This window comes from Mastigoproctus giganteus, chromosome 12 (genome assembly GCF_048544385.1).
Source record: "Mastigoproctus giganteus isolate SK-2022 chromosome 12, ASM4854438v1, whole genome shotgun sequence".
Taxonomy (NCBI): Eukaryota; Metazoa; Arthropoda; class Arachnida; order Uropygi; family Thelyphonidae; genus Mastigoproctus; species Mastigoproctus giganteus.
In genome coordinates, this window is record NC_143586.1 from 121,927,191 (window position 1) to 121,947,758 (window position 20,568).

Below are 20,568 nucleotides of genomic sequence, written 5' to 3' on the forward strand. Positions count from 1 at the left end.
CACTGTATTATTCACCAACAAGTGTTAGCTAGCAAAAGATTAAATACTAAAAGTGTTATGGACATCGCTCTCAAAATTGTGAATTCCATCAGAGGACAATTGCTTCAAAGGAGACTTTTCAAAATGCACCTCGACAAAAATGCAGATGATTATCAGCAGCTACAAGATACGAAGCGGTTGTGTGATCTGGCTTTTTTGGCAGATTTTACCAGTAAATTAAGTGATTTGAATTTGGAATTACAAGGAAAAAATAAAAATGTGGGTGACATGATTAGTAGTATTTCTGCATATAAATATCAATTTTTAGCAAGGGCTAAGGGTCTCAAAGAAAAAAATTCGATCATTTTGCAAAATCATTTGCAAAAATATCCTGTTTTTGAATTTAATAGCGAGAAATATGTTTTTGAAATTGAGAAAGTTGTGGATGATTTTGAAACCAGATTCAGTGATTTTAAAACAATTGAAGACATTGTTCAATATATTTCTTATCCATTTAATGTTGACTTAGACACAAAACAAATTGCAGAAGAAAAACGCTGCGATTTTTCGGATGGAGATTGTTGTTGTTTTTTTGATTTTTAGGAGAGTTAGTAACTAAGGCCATATAGCTCTGGGATATGCGGTGGTCATTCCCTGACCTTTCCGCATCCTCCATATTTGGTGGTGACGGTCTCAAACCCCGGTCTAATCAAGAAGCGTGTGCTACGCACTGGTGCTCCTTCCCACCTGGCTATGGAGGCACCTTTTCACATGGAGAAAATACTTAAAAATGAAATTATTACATTGCGAAACGATATCTTCCTAAAAGCCAGATCATCAGAAAAAGACTTTTGGAAATATGTTTGCCAAGAAAATACCCAAATGTAAAAAAAATGCAGTGAACTTTTAAATTTCTGTTTTGGTTCCACATATCTGTGTGAATTAGCCTTTTCGTATTTGAAACACACAAAGACGAAGAATCGCTGTGCTCTTACAGACTTGCATACAGAAGATTCTTTACAGTTGGTCTTATCACAGTATATCCCTGATTTTGAAAGCTTGGCAGATGACATGAAAACACAAACTTCACATAAATTAAAAATTTAAATACGTGTGAATTTAAAGAGATAGTAGATCGCTTCACATTTTGAAGAAAAAAAAGTAGATCGCATCACAAATTAAGTTGGCTACCCCTGTCATATAGCATCAGCCAAAAAAAAAAAAAAACTTCTAATTCACCCATCCACTCACTCCAAATGTTTGTCTAGTTCTGCCTTGAATCTATTCAAGCTATCAACTTCTAAGACAGATGGAAGTTTGTTCTAGCAATCAACCATACGCTGACTAAAGGCAAACTTCTGCACATCTATCGTACAACTGTCTTTCCTCAATTTGAATTTATGCCCTCTAATTTCCACTTGTGTCTTAACTATTACTGCAATCTTGTCGAGATGATCCTGCAATGCTTCTTTAACCAGTGAGTCCATTATTTTCTGCGGAACACAAGTTAAATTAACAGGTCTGTAATTACCTGTGTCTCTCTTTTTTTCTCCTTTGTGGATTGGGGTCACATTTGCACACCTCCAGTCCATGGGGACCTCCCCTGAGTCCAAGGAAGCTCTCATAATTATGGCTAAAGGTTTGCCTGCTTCCTTTGCTGCCTCCTTTAATATAACTGGATAGATCTCATCCACCCCAGGTGAGTTCCTTATGTTTAACTTCAACAATTTCTCCTCCACTTTGCTCTCAGTTATTACAAAATCACTTAGCTCCCTGTTGGAGTTTGATAAACTTCTGCCATTTCCCACATTGAAGAATTCCTCATTTGTGAATGTAGATGCAAAATACTCATTCAGTTTATCAGCTACCTGAGCATGATCATCAATAGTCAACCCATCTATGTTAAGTGGTCCAATCTGATTCATCCATTTCCTTCTAGAGTTTACATAAGTAAAGAACTCTTTGCTGTTTTACTCTGCATCCTTTACCAAAGATTTCTCATAATCTGCCTTCGCCTGCCTACCTCCTTTGTGACTTGATACAGACAAGCTTATATCTGCCATAGACTTCTGTGTCACCTGATAATTTATATGCATCCCATACAGTTTTCTTCTCTGCCACGAGCCTCAATAATTCATCATACATCCATTTAGGCCTGAATATTGAACAGCATTTCGTAGTTGGAATGAAAATCCTAGTCACTTCCAAGATTAAGTCCCTGAAGGCATCCCATTTAGAAATGAAAGTTGGTAACATCATCAGTTGATCCCACTGTACAGAATTTAAAAACTGTCTGAGACCCCTGTAGTCATCTTTACGATAACAAAAGCCCTTCCCTTTAGCCTTGATGATAGTTACATCTTTAAGTAAATCCCATTGTGATCACTGTCACCCAGTGGTTCCTTTATCTGCAAATTCTTAATGCATGAATAATCATTGCTGATAATCAGATCAAGAGTATTACTCCCTGTGGTTGCCTCTGGAACATGCTGCTGTAGAAAACAGTCATCCATTAAATCCAAAAAAAGCTGGCTAGTGTGCACGTGACCAACCCACAAATGCCAGTCAATATCTGGAAAGTTAAAATCCCCCATTATAAGACATTCTGATTTACTGGCCCACTATTTCTCTGCACAATTACTCATTATACTCATCAGATTCATTAGGCCTATAACACACATCTACTCTCATTTTTCCTTTCCCAGTACTTATGTCACACCAAACAGACTCCATGTTGTATTGTCCACCAAAATCAAAGCAAGCATATACAGTATAGTATAACCAAAAAAACAACACCTACATTCGTTCCAAATGCTGGTCCAGCTCAGCCTCAGTCTTCCCGCTCCTTTTTGGTGCAGAAAACTACTAGTCTCTTCAAATTGCTTTAACCAACATCGGATAGCATTATCTGAAGGTGGATATTTACAGGAAGATTCTGTAATGATGTTGCATTGTGATAACGGACTTTCTTTCAAAAAACCAAAGTACTCACGTTGCCTTCTCTTTAATAGTTGCCATTTTGAAGTAATGCCATCATTATCTCCCAGACATCAATGCATTGAGTACAGCATTGCCAAATAAAACAGCTAAAATAGATAAACAAATAAAATCGACAACTCAGCGTTGTTATGGGCCTATATGAGAGCTTGAAGGACAAGGTGGATGGCCTCGAAGGATTAAAAGTAAGGGCCCATCAAGCTCTCAGCTGCCCACACCAATGCCAGAGCTTGCACTTGGTCATCACACAACACAGCGGCAGCCCCTCAAGGCAGAATGCGCTGGTCCCAAAGGAACTAGTAGTTGTTGGTGACTCTATTGTCAGGGAAACGGGAAATATGCTTTGTAAAAAGGATAGGTGGAACAGGACCAGGGTATGTCTGCCAGGGGCAAAGGTTGATGACGTTGTAGAGCGGATATCATCTTTTATGGGCACAAAAGGTGATATAGTTGTACACGTTGGAACTAATGATATTAATAGTAGGAGACAGGCGGAATTACTTAACAAGTACAGGTCACTGTTGAAAAAAAGCCGTGAATTAGGGTTGAATTTGAAAGTGTCTGCAATTCTGCCCAGACACGATAGGAGGGAGTATATGGTGAGAGCCCTGTCGATCAATTCGGCCCTGGAAAGATTGTGCAAGGCTCAAGGGGTAGAATTTTTTTCAGCCTGGTCTGTACTTGTTAACAGGAAGGATTGCTTCTACAGGGATGGGATACATTTAAATAGAAAGGGTGCAAGAATTTTTGCTGATGCTATCGAGGCAGTGTTAGGTGGGTTGGAAAACTGCTAGATTGGGGGGAAACAAGGACTAATAGATTAACAGTAGCCACTGGCAGAGGTGAGAGTGATTCTTGCACTGATTCTATTGGAATGAGCCGCAGCCTGGAAAATAAGATGCAGGATATTTCAGAGACTGCTGGGAATCATTGGGGTACAAGTAAACACATGGGTTGTGTTAAGGTAGCTAAGAAAAAGAACAGATGCATATATACTTGCGTGTACACCAATGCTAGGAGTTTAGTAAATAAATTTGATGAATTTGAGGTATTGTTCAAAATATCAAAGGCAGATATTGTGGGGATTTCAGAGACGTGGTGTCACACAGATATAAGGAATGCAGAACTGGAATTTGGGGAGTACAATGTCTACAGAAAGGATAGACAGACTAGGAAGGGAGGAGGGGTTATGCTATTAGTTAAGAAATACATAAAATCCAAAGAAGTGAAGCCAGTCGACATCACTGGACAGTGCAGTGTCGAGTCAGTTTGGTGTGACATAAGCATTGGGAGATCAAAATTGAGAGTAAGAGTGTGCTATAGGCCTAATGACTCTGATGAGTATAATAAGAAACTGTACAGGGAAATAGAGTGGGCCAGTAAATCAGAGAGTCTTATAATGGGAGATTTTAATTTCCCAGATATTGACTGGAATTTGGGGGTTGGTCACTCACACACTAGCAAGGCTTTTGCGGATTTATTGGATGATTGTTTTCTACATCAGCATGTTCGGGAGGCAACTAGAGGGAGTAATACTCACGATTTGATTATCAGTAGTGATTCTTCATGCATTAAGAATCTGCAGGTAAATGAACCACTAGGTGGCAGTGATCACAGTGTGCTGAAGTGGGATTTACTCAAAGAGGTAACTACCATTAGGGGTAAAGGGAAGGGTTATAGCTTTCATAAAGGCGACTACGATGGATTGAGACAGTATTTAAATTCTATACAGTGGGACCAACTGATGATGTTACCAAGAGCAAATTCAAAATGGGAAGCATTCAAAGAACTTATCTTGGAAGCTACTAGGATTTACATACCAACTAAGAAATATTGTTCAAGGTTTAGGCCTAAGTGGATGTCAGATGAACTAATGAGACATATGGCAGAGAAGAAAAATGCATGGGATACATACAAATTAACACGTGACACAGAAGCCTATGATAGATACAAGTTGATCTGTAACCAAGTTACAAAGGAGGTTAGGCAGGCGAAGGCAGATTACGAGAAATCTTTGGCAAGGGATGCAAAGAAAAACAGCAAAGAGTTCTTTACTTATGTAAACTCTAGAAGGAAGGGGATGAATCAGATTGGTCCACTCGATATTGATGGGTCAACTGTTGATGATCCTGCTCAGGTAGCTAACAAACTAAATGAATATTTTGCATCGAAATTCACACATAAGGAGTTATTCAGCAAGGGGAATGCCAGAGGTGTATTCAACTCTGACAGTAAGCTAGAGAATCTTGTAATAACTGAGAGTAAAGTGGAGGAGAAATTGTTGAAGATAAACACAAGAAAGGCACCTGGAGTGGATGGGATCTATCCAGTTATATTAAACGAGGCAGCAAAGGAAGTAAGCAAACCCTTAGCCATAATTATGAGAGCTTCTTTGGACTCAGGGGAAGTACCCATGGACTGGAGATGTGCAAATGTGATCCCAATTCACAAAGGAGGATCAAAGGGCAACACAAGTAATTATAGACCTGTTAGTTGAACTTCTGTTCACGGAAAATTAATGGAGGCACTGGTTAAAGAAGCAATGCAGGATCATCTAAACAAGACTTCAGTTATAGCTCGGACACAGCATGGTTTTGTTAAGGGGAAGTCTTGCCTGACCAATTTGATTGGATACTATGATCCAGTCACAAAAGAACTGGATGCAGGGAATAACTTTCATATTATATACTTGGATCTTAGAAAGGCTTTTGATATTGTTGCACAGGGAAGACTGCTGCACAAATTGGAGCAGTGTGGCATTGGAGGCAAATTGCTGCTATGGATAAAGGGGTGGTTGAGGGGGAGAGGACACAGAGTGGTAATCAATGGACACTGCTCATCGTGGACTAATGTTATTAGTGGAGTCCCTCAGGGTTCAGTATTGGGTCCATTATTGTTTCTGTATTTATAAATGATATTGATGATGGTATATCAAGCGTAATGTCCAAGTTTGCAGAAGATACGAAGGTTGGCAGGGTTGTCAACGACACTACTGACACTATGCTACTGCAACAGGATCTGGAAAGGTTGAGCAGATGGGCTGAGAGGTGGCAAATGAAGTTTAACATTGACAAATGTAAAGTACTACATATGGGAAACAGCAACTCCAGAGCAACGTATCAACTCTGTGGTACTACACTGACATTGGTAGAGAATGAAGGGGACCTGGGGGTGGTTGTGCAGGCAGATATGAAGTTTTCTGAGCTGTGCAGACAGGCTGCAAGAGTAGCTCATGGTGTATTGTCAATGATATATAGGAATTTTTATAGCAGGGATAAGGAGGTGATTATTCCCTTGTATAAGGCGATGGTCAGGCCACACCTAGAGTACTGTATACAGGTCTGGAGGCCTAATTTCAAGAAGGATGCAGAGATGCTGGAACGAGTACAGAGAAGGGCAACAAGATTAGTGAATGGAACAAAGGGGTGCTCTTACGAAGAAAGGCTTAAGTTTTGCAAATTACAGTGTCTGGAGACTAGGCACCAGCGAGGTGATCTGATAGAGGTGTATAAAGCCTTGAATGGTTTGAGCATGCTCGATGCTGATGGGATTCTTCCTCTTGCTCAGAATAATCACCTGAGAGGGCATAAATTCAAATTGAGGAAAGACAGATGTAGCGCAGACGTGAGGAAATTTGCCTTTAGCCAGCGGGTGGTTGGTTGGTGGAACAGACTTCCATCCCTTGTCGTGGAAGTTGATAGCCTAAATAAGTTTAAGGTTCAGCTGGACAGGTATTTCGAACGAACAGAGGGGTGAAGTGGAAGTGGTTATTTTTATTTATTTATTTATTATTTTTATTTTATTTTTTTTTTGGCTGATGCTGCATAAGCTTGCTTTCTTGCATCAAATGCTTCTACTAATGCTAATGCTAAAACTTTTTGAGTTACACTTTCATATTCCGTAAACAGTTTTATTTTGTTCTTTCCGGTTTGAAAATTATAGGCCAAGGAAACCCTAACAATAATTTAGAATCACCCTGTACTGGCCAGCTCCATTTTTCTGTACAGCTGTTTGTTATACTCAAGGATCGCCACCCATGTTAACTGGATGCAGCTCAGACTCTTAAGTTCTTCTTAACCAAATGCATGTCTTCCTCCCTTTTCTCGCTTTCTATCCTTTCTGTACACATATTACTCATCACATTCAAATTTCTGAGGACTAGCAGAAGTACATTGAAACAACTGTGTTTAGTCAACAGAAGTTAGTTTGAACAAAATACCAACTAGTGATTAATAAAGAAATTGAAAATAAATTTCTTCCTGATTTCACTGAAAGCTCCTCCTAGACCTACAACTCTATTTTAATCAAAGCATTTTAAGAATATTTGTATGTTGTTGTTTGTTATTTGGTTTTTAGGAGCATTAGCAACTAAACCCATATTGCTCCAGGGATATGCGGTGGTCATTCCCTGACCTTTCCGCATCCTCCGTATTTGGTGGTCACGGGCTCGAACCCCAGTCTAATCAAGAAGCGTGTGCTACACACTGTTGCTCCTGCCCACCGGGCTACGGAGGCGCCGAATATTTATGTATTTTTTGAATAATTTATATATAAGGCTCCACACTTCATTACAATAAACAATGTGAAGAAATGCACAAGGCATAAAGATGGTAACATTCCTTCCTATTCTGCTAGCTACATGACAATTTTTAAACATGAGTTATGTATAAGACATCATACTTAAAAAGAACCGTAACATTAAATCATGAATTCAAAAGTTCAGTGGCTGGTTAATATCTTTCCATATTTAATAAAACTGAATTCAACTACTATATTGTTTCTCATGCTCTTTTATTATGAAATAAAAATAAAGAAATTGTTTTAAAGTTAATTATATATTTATTTAGGAATTTGTTAACAATGATTACCTAATTGATTTACCACATGCCGTCCTAGAAATCCACTTGCACCAAATACTGTAGCAACAGCACCATTAAAAGAAGACCGACCTCCAGTACCACGCTTCAAAGCTGCTATTTCAGTTGTTATTGCCGGAAATTTTGTTGCTTGTGTTTCAGAAGAAAAATATTTCTGTGGAACCTGCAAACACGTGGTAGCAGGCCATAATGCATCTGCAAAACCTATAATAATATTTATAATAATTAGATATTCAGTTGATGTGTGTGTGTGTGTGTGTGTGTGTGTGTGTGTGTGTGTGTGTGTGTGTGTGTGTGTGTGTGTGTGTGTGTGTGTGTGTGTGTGTGTGTGTGTTCATTTAATTATTTGGAGACATGAATTTTTTCGGTCCACATTTCTCTGAGAACCACAGTTCAAGTATCAGAGCTGGTTTAGCTAAAAATTTATAAGTACATTAAACTAATTCAGACCCTCTATAATCCACTGCCTTCTGTTTTTTTTTGTTTTTTTTTATCTATGTATTTCATTCACATAGTACAGAGAATTTTTCTAAATGAGAATTTCATAATACAATCCCAAACAATATTTCTAAATGGTATCACAATAACTTTCTAATAAAACAGAATCATTTCAAATGGAAAAAATGAATGAAAATGAAAACATTATGGCATTTCTACTATTAGAAGATGTGCAACCTTCTACTGAAATTTTATCATGCAATGATGGCAATATCAAGTACCTTTTTTACCTCTGAATACTACAGCCATTATACAACATACATATCAAGAAGTCACTTGGCTGTAAACATTTGTATCAAAGAAAAAAAACTAAGAGTATCTAATTATTTTTGCGATTCTCAGAGTGATAAGGACGCCACAAGAGAAAAGATGTGTACAATATTAAAATTTATAGCATAAAAAATTACAACTGAGCTGCAAGCTGAAATGAAGCAGGGTCCACAGCAAATGCAAGGAAAAAATTATACGACAAAATTATACGAAAAAATTACGCGACATTATTTAACTTGACTGCTTGATCATTAATTAACTTGACCATGATCTGAGTCTAGAGGACAAGTTGGAACTCAGAACCACCTACTCCATTCATACTGAATCTCCTATTAGCTGTTTTTGAAAATATTTTTTTCAATTTTCCATTGAAAATTCCAGAAATATCTGTTAATTATTGCACAATTAGGAAAAATTCATGATGAAGTTAAATCCAATTATATGCACGTGTTGATGGGCATCATGTACAGTTATTGATAACAAGCTTGCTTTACTGCCATGTGCATTCCTCTAATAAGCAACTCTCTGGCTTCATGACACTGATGCTGGAATCAAACTGTTGATGCACACACTTCACATTTCATGCAGCAAGCACTCCTATTAGTGACAGGCTGGCATCTAAATGCAACGTTCATTGAAGTATGCAGTTTTTAAATTTGTATTTGCTCATTGGCAGGTCTAAGGAGAGTATTAATTTCAAAAATTAATTAAAAATATGTTTTTAATATTGAACATGGATTATTCAGTTTTGTTCAGAGAAGATTGAAAATAAAGGTGACATCAAACAAATGAACATTTGGAATTTTTTTTTTTTTTTTCTTTTTGCTGATTTCTCAAATTTTCACATGCACAGAATTACAAATTTTTTTGCACCAAAAATTACGTTTAATAACATGGACTTTTCACTAATCTAGACCTATTACATCATGTTAATAATCCACAATAGTGAGATTTTACTGTATACAGTGCTTCTAACCAACAGGCTTCCTTTCTTCTGAGTGATGAACAACAGACCTTTTTACTGTACAATAGAAACCTTTAGGTTAAAAAGCTGCAATCAGGATGAGATAAATTTTGTTATGCAGTGTGTCCAAAATAAAAAAAACTGCAATTAGTAAGGTAATTCATTTCCTTTAAGTAATGTTCTTATGATCCCTCTGTGCATTAACTCATATGCTCAAATAAACTCATTTGTGTGAAGTTCTAAAAACAAATTAGTTGGTTCAAACTAAAAATAAAAAAATTAAAACATACTTAAATAAAAAAAGAACTTAAACTTAGAGCATGACTATTTGGCCTCACAGTTGTAATTATCCATCAAGCCCCAATACAAGTTACCATTGCCACCATGAGGACGTAGGCCACTACTATCTAATGCTCCACTGTTCTTTGAAAGACATTTAATAAAGTTGCAAAAAAGCCCAAAATTGCTTTGATCTTTGAAAATTCATATAAACTGTCCTCATTTAGAATAAGGGTCTCTCATTCCAATCAAGCACACAAGTCAGGGTACAAAGGACATCTTGTCCCCAGCTCCTCACAAGCACACAGCTCAGATCTGGCTAATCCCAACTGGTAAAGCCTGGACCTCAAGCCATGTCCAGTGAAGACAGCAGGTAAACTATCCAAACTGCAGCTACAGCTTACAACCCTATGGTACACAGAACAGTGGCCAGGAAAGCATAAGTCTGTCCTCCCTTCTCAGAGTTAATCCACTGGTTCAGCTATATGGTATTCAACTCATCAAGCTGCACCTCCACTCAGATGACAAGGTCGGGCCTGACTGGATGCCCAAAATCTCTATAGAAACTTCTTGCTTAAGAGCATACTTCAAACAAGATGCTGCTACTAGCAATGTCTACTGGAACCTTCCCAACTAGGACAACTGGCAAAGCCTGGAGACTATTCTACGAATCAGGCTATGCCGAAGAACACAAATTGTTGAGTGGAAAGAAGAGACTTCCGAATGCTGCTACATGTTATTCTCACTCCCCGAGCTCCAGAGGCATGGGTCACAATTGGTCGGAACACAATGTCGTAAAGGAGATAGAGCAATATACTTTTAATTCCCCAATCAATTCAGATTACACTACAGAGATTGGCACGTTTCTGTCTTCTCCTTCAGCATGGGAAACAAAATTCAATATCTCCTCAAAGCATAATTCATGGTACATCATCTGTTTAGAAAATGAATATGAAAATTACCTCAATAATTATTTGAATGAGCCTTATTGCTCTAATACTTATTAATCATCTGTTTAACACACCTCGAGGAGAAACATCCATAAGTAATAAGGTCAAAAGAACAGTAAGGGCTTACTGTTAATTAATAAAGCCAAAGGTAAAAGTGTTCATTTTCATCAACCACCATCAGGGGCTGCTTAAGGGAACCAATGTTCTGCCACTGGGTCAAGGCACCAAAGTTAACAGGGACAGCAAAAATTGAAAGAGCAATAAAAAATATATATATCATTATCATTCAACAAGAAATATGAACAGTTTAAAAAAAAAAAAGAATTCGATACTGGAAATTAGAACGTGAATTTTTGGCCTATGGCTAAAAACTATTAAAACAAATTTTATCTATTTACTTTGATATTTTGATTCAAATAAATATTACTAGAAAGCAGGGGCGAATTGAGGTGAGGACAGAATGGGCATATGGCTCCTTAACCTTGCGTATAAGTGTTCCTAGGTCTATCTAAAAAAAATCAATGTTGGCTCCATGGAGCCAAAGGTGGATCAGTGAATAACATCAGTTTTATTTTATTCGGTATTTTCATTTACAATCAACAATAAAGGTTTGTGGTAACTAAAGTAGGATACATAGTTGAAACAAATCAAACTATTAACACTGCGATTGAAGTCCAAGTCAATACATGATTGACCATACATAGTAGATTTTGTAGGATCTGATGTGAGTTTAAGATGTTCGTAACTGAACGTTCAAATGCGAAGTAACTGAACGAAGTAGTTCCTTTAACGAGTTGTTCAACTCTCGAAAACTAAAAACCAAATTTGAAATCTAGTTATATATCTTTGTAGAGCTCTCAAAGGGCAAAAATTTTGTTGCTCAATTGAATGCAACTTGTTGCGTACAATTGAGTTTTCTTCGGCACACCCATTGTACTTGTTGCATCACCTGCACACAACAAGTACAACACATGCCAAAATCTACAGCCCAGCATTCGATGTTATATTGTAAAAGAAAGGGAAATATGAATCTAGATGACTCTCTCTCTCTCTCTCTCTCTCTCTCTCTCTCTCTCTCTCTCTCTCTCTCTCTCTCTCTCTCTTTCTCTCTCTCTCTCTCTCTCTCTCTTTCTCTCTCTCTCTTTCTTTCTCTCTCTCTCTCTCTCTCTCTCTCTCTTTGGCGTTCTTCTGCTGACTTTAGTGTTTTTTCAATGTTAGATTTGTGATTTTGTCGAAATCTTTGAACATGTTTAGATGATGTAACTTTCGGCATCATCACAACTTAACTAAATGAAACATAAACACACTGCTCGACAAATGCTGTTGTTGTTATTTGGTTTTTAGGAGCATTAGCAACTAAGGCCATATTGCTCAGGGATATGTGGTGGTCATTCCCTGACCTTTCTGCATCTACCGTATTTGGTGGTCACGGGCTCGAACCCCAGTCTAATCAAGAAGCGTATGCTACGCACTGCTGCTCCTGCCCACCTGGCTACGTAGGTGCCTGCCAACAAATGCGAAGTAACTGAATGAAGTACAGGGACTCCTGTACTTACGTACAACTCACAAAGTACAAAGCTGTTGCTATGTTTGGTTATAAGAATCAATTTTGAATGCCTTCATAATATTTTTCTAAAGCAAATTTCTGTCACTACCATAAAACAATAAAAACAATTAGCAGTTTCCAGTTTATTGGGCTTTTCTGTTAGTGCAATCTATTAACAATGGGTAGTAAACTCGACCTTACTGCATTTGCGATGATAGTGATAGCTGGAATTCTGTGGAATTTTGCATTATTATTGTGAAATGTGCTTCCCCTTGACTGAAATCTTCAATCACATAAAAATCACAAATAAATTTTCAGAATCTTCTCTTCATTCCTATTTTTTGAGCTTCGTAAAATTGTTACTCCATATCTCACTTGCCTGTATTCTGTTAGTTGCAATTTGTGCGTTCAGTATTCTTTGTTATTGATTGCTTATTTTCTTACTGTTTTAAATTTTACAATAAAAAAAAAAAAAAGTCAGTGAACAGAAATATCAGTTAGTTACACTATTAATTAAGCTATGCATAATTAAGCATAAATTTTTTATTTTGCTAACCAGTGGGAAATATTCTTCTGATTTTCACGCATCATTTAATTTTATTAATTGGATGAAGTAAAGTGTAAATTTGTGCTTTATATCTTTGCTTTTATAGCCTGTGGATATTTTCCTATTTTTGCTTATTAGAATCACTGTTTAATACAATTAAAATTCATTTCGCAAACGTGATCCCAATGACCGGCACTTACTACATATCATATAGTGAATGATATTTTATTTTGGAGAATCCATCGTAAAGTGATTTGATCATAGATGAAATTAAATTACATATCATATTTAGATTAAATTAGTTTTGAATAAATATTGTACTCTACATTATTATTCATTGAACGCTTTTTCAGCTTCATTTAACTAGATTACAAATCGTAAAATGCTGTACATAATGTAGTTTGTTGGGGGTTATAATCTCAGTCAGTGCATTGTACTGTACGTGTATTTTGTATCTATAAGACCAAAGTTGGACTTACGTACGTGAAAAAACCAATTAAGTACATAATTAGAGGAGTGCCTGTAAATTACTTTAACGAGTTGTTCAACTTTCGAAAACTAAAAACCCAATTTGAAATCTAGTTATATAGCCTTGTAGAGCTCTCAAAGGGCAACAATTTTGTTGCTTACTGTTTTTGTGTAACATTTATAGTTTTCAAGATATTGTGAAAACAAACTTGAAAATGCTTGAATTTTTCCAACTCTCTCAACTTTACATTGCTATTACTTGGGAACCAGAAGAGCTACATCAAAACTATTTATAGATGTAAAAACTACATTTCCTACTGATTTATTCAAATTTACTACTACTCAAATTTACTGTTTATGTCTATCTATCACAGTTGAGAAGTTATTCAGAGTGAAAGTAACCAAGGTGCAACAGCAAATGACCAAAATGTGAATTTTTAGTTTTTTGAAAAAAATTATATTAAATATCAAAATTTCTAATTTTTTCTTGCATATTTGTCGACGGCATTATATACCCAACAAAATAAGTATAAATTGTTTATACTATTGTCTATTAGTTTTGCAGATATAACAGCGTTTAGACGTTTCACTTTTTGTGACAGCCTGTGGCCATAGGGTACCCCCAGCATAGATGTTATTCACGTCAAAACACTCAAAAACCTGGTCATCATGCCCCCCCTTTCGATGATACCTGGATACGAGTGCTAGAAAGCACTCTAAGGGGTCAATTTGAATATGTCACAAGGTGTGTCCCTACTTTCAAAATCAACTAAAAACCTTAAAAAGTGCAGAACACACGATAAATTTATACATGGTAGATCAGCGCTTCGCAAACTATCTGTGGTGAAAGACCGTTTCTTTTATTTCCAATCCGTTGCGGACCGGTACTTTTGTAAAATACAAATCTCACAGACCAGTAACAGACAAATTGTCAGGAAACGGTAACGTCCGGGACCAATTTTCAATTTGTTGCAGACCGATCACAGTTTGAGTAGACGGCATCAGTCCGCGGACCATACTTTGAGTAGCACCGTTCTATATAATGCAAAAAAAAAAAAGTTAGAAATTGAACCAAATCCAAATTTGAGCAACAAAAACTTATTTCTTCCTTATGTAAACACTAGAAGGAAGGAAAATGAATTGTGTTGATCAACTAGAAATAAATGGTTTAACTGTTGATGATCCTACTTAGTTTCCTAAAAAACTGAATAGATATTTTGTATTTACATTCACACATGAGAAAAAATATGCATGTGTAGGGATGACACAACTTCAAATTCTAACAGGGAACTAAATGATTTTGTAATAACTGGGAGGAATATTGTTGAAATTATGTGTAAAAGCAGCTCCTGACCTGCATTACAACACTTCAGTGAGTGGGATCTACTGAATTATATTAAAGGAGGCAAAAAATAATGTAAGCAAACCTTTAGCCATGATTATGAGTGCATCCTTGGATGCAGAAGACGCTATGGACTGGAGGTGTGCAAACATATCCCCAATACACAATGGGTGACATGAGTAATTACAGACCTGTTAGCTTGAGTCCAAGGAAAATAATGGAATCGCTAGTTGAAGAAGTAATGTAGGACCATCTAGACAGAAATGCAGTTATACTGCAGTAACAGCATGGTTTTGTTATGGACAGCCTTGGCTAACCAATCTGATTTATTATGCAGTAAAAAAGAAAATGGATGCAAAAAATAATTTTGACATATACGTATATTTCAGAAACGTTTCTGATACTTCTGCACATAAAAGACTACTGTACAGATTGAAGCAGAGGGACATTAAGAGCAAGTTACTGCTATGGATAAAGGGATGGTTGAGTGGGAGAAGACAATGCTCAATAGTTATCACTAGGCAGTGCTCTTTTTTGGGCTAATATTATTAGCAGTCTCCCAGGACTTAGTGCTGAGCCCATTTGTTGTTTTCTATTTTTATTAATGAAGCTGATGAAGGCAAAAAAAGGCTTAATATCTAAGTCTGCAGATATGAAAAGGTTGGCTGCTGCAACAAGATCTAGAAAAATTAAACAGATGGACTGAGAAGTAGCACATAAAGTTTAACTTTGACAAATGTAAGTCACTGCATATAACAGTATAACACTCATATTGGTGCAAAATGAAAAAGATCTGACTGCATAGGATAATAGAGTTCTGTCAATGATATACAGGAATTTTGCCAGCAGGGATAAGAGGGTGAATATCCCAATGGATAAAGCAATGGTAGCCTCATTTTACACAGTATGTGGATCTGTTGGAACAGGTCCATAAATGAATGACAAAATTAGTGGACTAGATTACAAAAGGTTACTCTTACCTTTTGTAAGAGTAACCTTTTGTAAGAATGAAAGGCTTCAATTCTGCAAACTGAATCTGTACCTATGAGCAATTTTGATCCTTCTCAAATGGACTGACTAAGATCAAACCTGATCGATTAATCCTTCCTCTTGCTCAGACTACACACATGAAGGAGCATAAATTCAAACTTACTAAGGTTGGTTACAGGATTGATGTGTGTAAATTTGCCTTCGGCCAGCAAAACAGTCGATTGTTGGAAAAACTGTCATTTAGTGTCAGAGGAGTAGGTAGAGTAATAAATTCAAAGAAGAACTAGACAAACTATTAGAGGGAATGGGCATGTGATATGGGATTTTTTTTTTTTTTTCTTTTTTTGGCTGAGGCTGTTTAAGCCTGCTTTGTTGCATTGGTTACAACTACTAATACAGTACTAAAACAATGTTGATAACAAACATGAAAATGATGCTGGAATGACAGAGAAATAAATTTTAAGATTCTTTTTTCAACATTTTTGGACAATGCATTCCAGTCATTCAAAGACAGATTTGAGTTGACTGTGAGAATAACAATTCTAATTTCTTTACTATTTGAATTATGCCACAGAAGTGAGGATTTATGAGTTTGTAACAATTTTATGAATTTAGAAATTCTGCTTATGAATAGTGATCAAAAAAACATATCCAGTGTCAATGTATATGAAAAATTAAAATGTTTAAGAAACTATTTTAAAAATAGCATTTGCCACCAAAAATCTTGTACTTCATGTGCTCGAACAATTTAATGGAATCACTGGAAATCTTTCCACAGTGCTGAGAATACCTGTTATACTGCCAGTATCATCAGACATCGCAGAACAGAGCTTTATATTAATTGTAATTTATCTCCATTCGACGATGAAGTAACATCCTCTGGATGGCGTTGCAAAATATATATACTGAAAAATGCTATTGCCAAGGGTTTAAACCGGGATGGAATGATCTAAAGTATACTGTTGTTAGAGCAGGGAAAAGTTAATGCAGGTAAAATTTTTTTAATGCAAATGTAATAATTAATGTTACTTGTTGGCTAAACTCCATTATTTGGGTACCAAGCGGCCTCCGTAGCCGAGTGGGCAGGAGCGGCAGTGCAGTAGCACACGCTCTTTGAGTAGACCTGGGTTCAAGCCCCTGACTGCTGAATACGGTCGATCTGCCAACCCGCACTGGACCAGTGGGGCAGATTATGGTCCATTTCCCTCAGCATGAATTATTGAGGAGGCTTCCATCCTGCAGTGGGTTGATAATGGCTGCACCTTACTTTTTTTTTTACTTTTTGTCTCCGTGCAGTGGGCATGGTCATAGAAAATGGAGTGATCGTACAGTCGAGTTCTGTGATTGGGTGATTATTGTGAATTCGTTTTCTTTCCGATTGTTTTATGTTGTCAAGGAGGGGGTGCTTAGCTTAGGTAGGGTGTTTATCCCCCCATTCCACTGTTTTAAAATCGGAAAAGGTGTTCCCGATTTAAAAATAGGGGCAAGTGGGGGAAAACATCCTAGGCATTTCAACCTAGGAGGGCAGTGGGCAAGAAAAGCAGTGGGGACCCTACCAGTCACTGCTTTGTTCCTGTCCGTTTGTCGAAATATGGACTAGTACCCAAGATCTGGAGTTTTACCTTACTTGTTTATTAAATAATTAATGTTATAATTCAATGTTATATAATTTTAATGTTATGTAATTTAATGTTATATTAATGTTACTGGTTTATTAAATTAATAAATGATATTCTTTAGGATTTTAATACGATAAAGGGAATGAAAAGGGTAATAAAATTATATGGAAAAACTTATTTTTGAACTGATAAACCATTTTCCCCCTTATATAACTGGTAGGGGTCCGGCTCCAAAGCAAAGCTCAAGATCACCTCAACCTTTAAGTACTTCAACATTAAGTGATCTACCAGCACTGCACTATAAGAAATTAAAGGGATCCATGCCATATAACTGAGTAATTTCGCCAATTACGAAGCATAATACGCGAAAAATGATCATGGCGTCTGTTTTCATTAATGCAAAGTAAAATTGTAGTAACCTCACCTCTACGCCTAGCAAAACATAACAAAACAGCAGACATCCTCAACATTAAACACTCGATTGACGCGCCGTCAATGCAATAGTGGGATCTTGGTATCCAAAAGAAAAAAAAGTTAGACGTTAAGAGAGTTACAAACAAAAAATGTGCTCCACCAATTACATATAAAAGCGCAAAAAAAAAAAAAAAAAAAAAAAATATATATATATATATATATATATATATATATATATATATATATATATATATACAGGGTGCAGAGAAACTCTACCGACAAACTTGAACAGGTGATAGGGATACCAAAAGGAACATTTTTTGTCAAGTAAACAAAGGGTCGTAAATGAGTCGTTATAGCAGCAGAAGCTATTAAATAGTTGTAAAAATCAGAACAACACATTATGTAATTTAAAGTCGTTTAATGTATATAAACCATTTTCTGTTGCACACAAAATAGAAAAAACAATCCATAGCATAGTGCTCGAACGTACGACTATCATCAACATTAACGTATGCATGCATTTAGAAGTCCTCGGAGTGGTGCGTATCTGCCGCTAATAGCATAAAAGTGTAATGTCATATTATGATCAGTACAGGTGCAGATATGGAGCATTTCACTGTTGCAGAAATGGTGGATATCCATTTAATGTACGGTGCAGCAAATGGAAACGGAAGAGAAGCTCGCAGGATTTATCAAGAACGCTTCCCAGACAGAAGGTTGCCTCACCACACAACATTTGCTGCGATACACCAAAGATTGCGGGACAGTGGCTCTTTCGGTGTGAATATGCATGATACTGGATGTAGACGCACTGCTAGGGCACCTCTGTTTAGGAACAGGTTTTGCAGATCTTCACTAATACTCCTTCTACCAGCACAAGAGCCGTTGCATACCGATTGGATGTGCAGCATCGTTTGTTGTGGGATGTGGTGCACGAAGCCGGACTACATCCTTTCCGATGCCAGAAATGCATGCACTATAACCTGCTGACTTTTCCCACCATGTCAAGTTCTTCCACTGGTTTTTACAGGAAACCAAAGTGCAGACTGATTTTGCCAATAATGTTCTTTACACTGCACTGATGAGGCATGTTTCACCCAAGAGGGATTGTTCAACAGCCGCAACAGTCATCTGTGGGCAGAGAATAATCCCCAAGCAATGGTTGAACATGGCTACCAACACAGGTTTAGTGTCAACGTATGGGCTATCATTGTGGGAAACGTTTTAGGTGGACCATACATGTTGCCGCACGTTTAGACGGACGACTCTATTTGTGTTTTCTAGAGCACACACTTCCAGAGTTGTTGGAGGATGTTCCTCTGATTGTCCAAGCACAAATGTGGTTTCAACATGATGGCGCACCACCACATTTTGACAGACGTGTACGCGCATACTTATGTACAATCTTTCCAGGCAGATGGATTGGTCAAGGTGGACCTGTAGCCTGGCCAGCAAGGTCGCCTGATCTGACTTGTTTGGACTTTTTCTTTTCGGGATACATGAAGACTATTGTGTATGAAACGCCAGTTGACACAGTGAAGGAACTTACAGCACGGATTGTTGCAGCAAGTGCAGAGATACAAGACAATCCTAGGAACTTCCAACGCCTACAACGTTCAATGATGCGTCGGTATGAGTTATGCATTGAACATCACGGTCACCAGTTCAAGCACTTCTTATGAATTGTATTTTCTATTTTGTTTGCAACAGCATGGTTTGTATACATTAACTATAACTATAGCTATAACGCCTCATTTACATCCTATGTTTACTTGACGAAAAATGTTTCTTTTGGTACCATCTATCACCTGTTCAAGTTTGTCGGTAGAGTTTCTCTGCGCCCTGTATATATATATATATATATATATATATGCACTGGTGTTCAAAGAAAGTGCATCACCTAGGAATTTCACATTTCTAACCCTTTTTCGCGATGGTGTGTTACATTAATGACTAGCATCACAAATAGAAATATAAACAAAAGATATTTATTAATAGTTAAGCTAAGTAATATTTCACAGGTGCTCTCAAAACATTCCAAAATGAACATTTGCAACCTTTATACAACAGTTTTGGTAAACACAACAATTACGGCTGAAATGTTATCAGAAGCCGTAAATTTGCTTCAGTTTATCATTTTAAATGGAAAACAAAATGAAAAGTTCACCAAGTGCAAACCATATTTCGTTGAACCACCTCTGGCCCTGATGACAGCAGCACACCGTCGAGGAATTGACAAGATCAATTTATGAAGATAATCAACTGATAGTTCGTGGTTCCAAACACGAATAATTTCACGAATCCATTCGTGAACTTCAGGAAGCCACCTAAAGCATTAGCATTAGCATTAGTAGAGGTATTTGATGCAAGAAAGCAAGCTTATGCAGCATCAGCCAATAAAAAAAAAAAAAACCCACTTCCACTTCACCCCTCTGTTCGTTCAAAATACCTATCCAGCTGAGCCTTAAACTTATTTAGACTATCAACCTCCACGACAAGGGATGGAAGTCTGTTCCACCAACCAATCACCCGCTGGCTAAAGGCAAATTTCTGCACGTCTATCCTACATCTGTCTTTCCTCAATTTGAATTTATGCCCTCTCAGGTGATTATTCTGAGCTAGAGGAACAATCCCATCAGCATTGAGCATGCTCAAACCATTCAAAGCTTTATACACCTCTATCAGATCACCTCGCTGGTGCCTAGTCTCCAGACACTGTAATTTGCAAAACTTAAGCCTTTCTTCGTAAGAGCACCACTTTGTTCCATTCACTAATCTTGTTGCCCTTCTCTGTACTCGTTCCAGCAGCTCTACATCCTTCTTGA

The 20,568-nt window shown here is 37.2% G+C and overlaps 1 protein-coding gene across 2 annotated transcripts in view; it reads right to left on the reverse strand.

Annotated features, from left to right (window-relative positions):
- The window catches only part of ND-39 (NADH:ubiquinone oxidoreductase subunit 39), a 285,839-nt gene extending 268,003 nt beyond the window's left edge, over positions 1–17,836 (reverse strand). For both annotated transcript variants that reach the window (XM_090386829.1, XM_090386830.1), the window contains exons 1-2: positions 17,751–17,836; positions 7,845–8,057 (exon numbers count right to left, since the gene is read on the reverse strand). In XM_090386829.1, coding sequence (XP_090242955.1) covers positions 7,845–8,057; positions 17,751–17,796 — 259 coding nt within the window. In that variant the 5' untranslated portion in view covers positions 17,797–17,836. The remainder of the gene's footprint in view (positions 1–7,844; positions 8,058–17,750) is intronic.
- Between the last annotated feature and the right edge of the window lie 2,732 nt (positions 17,837–20,568).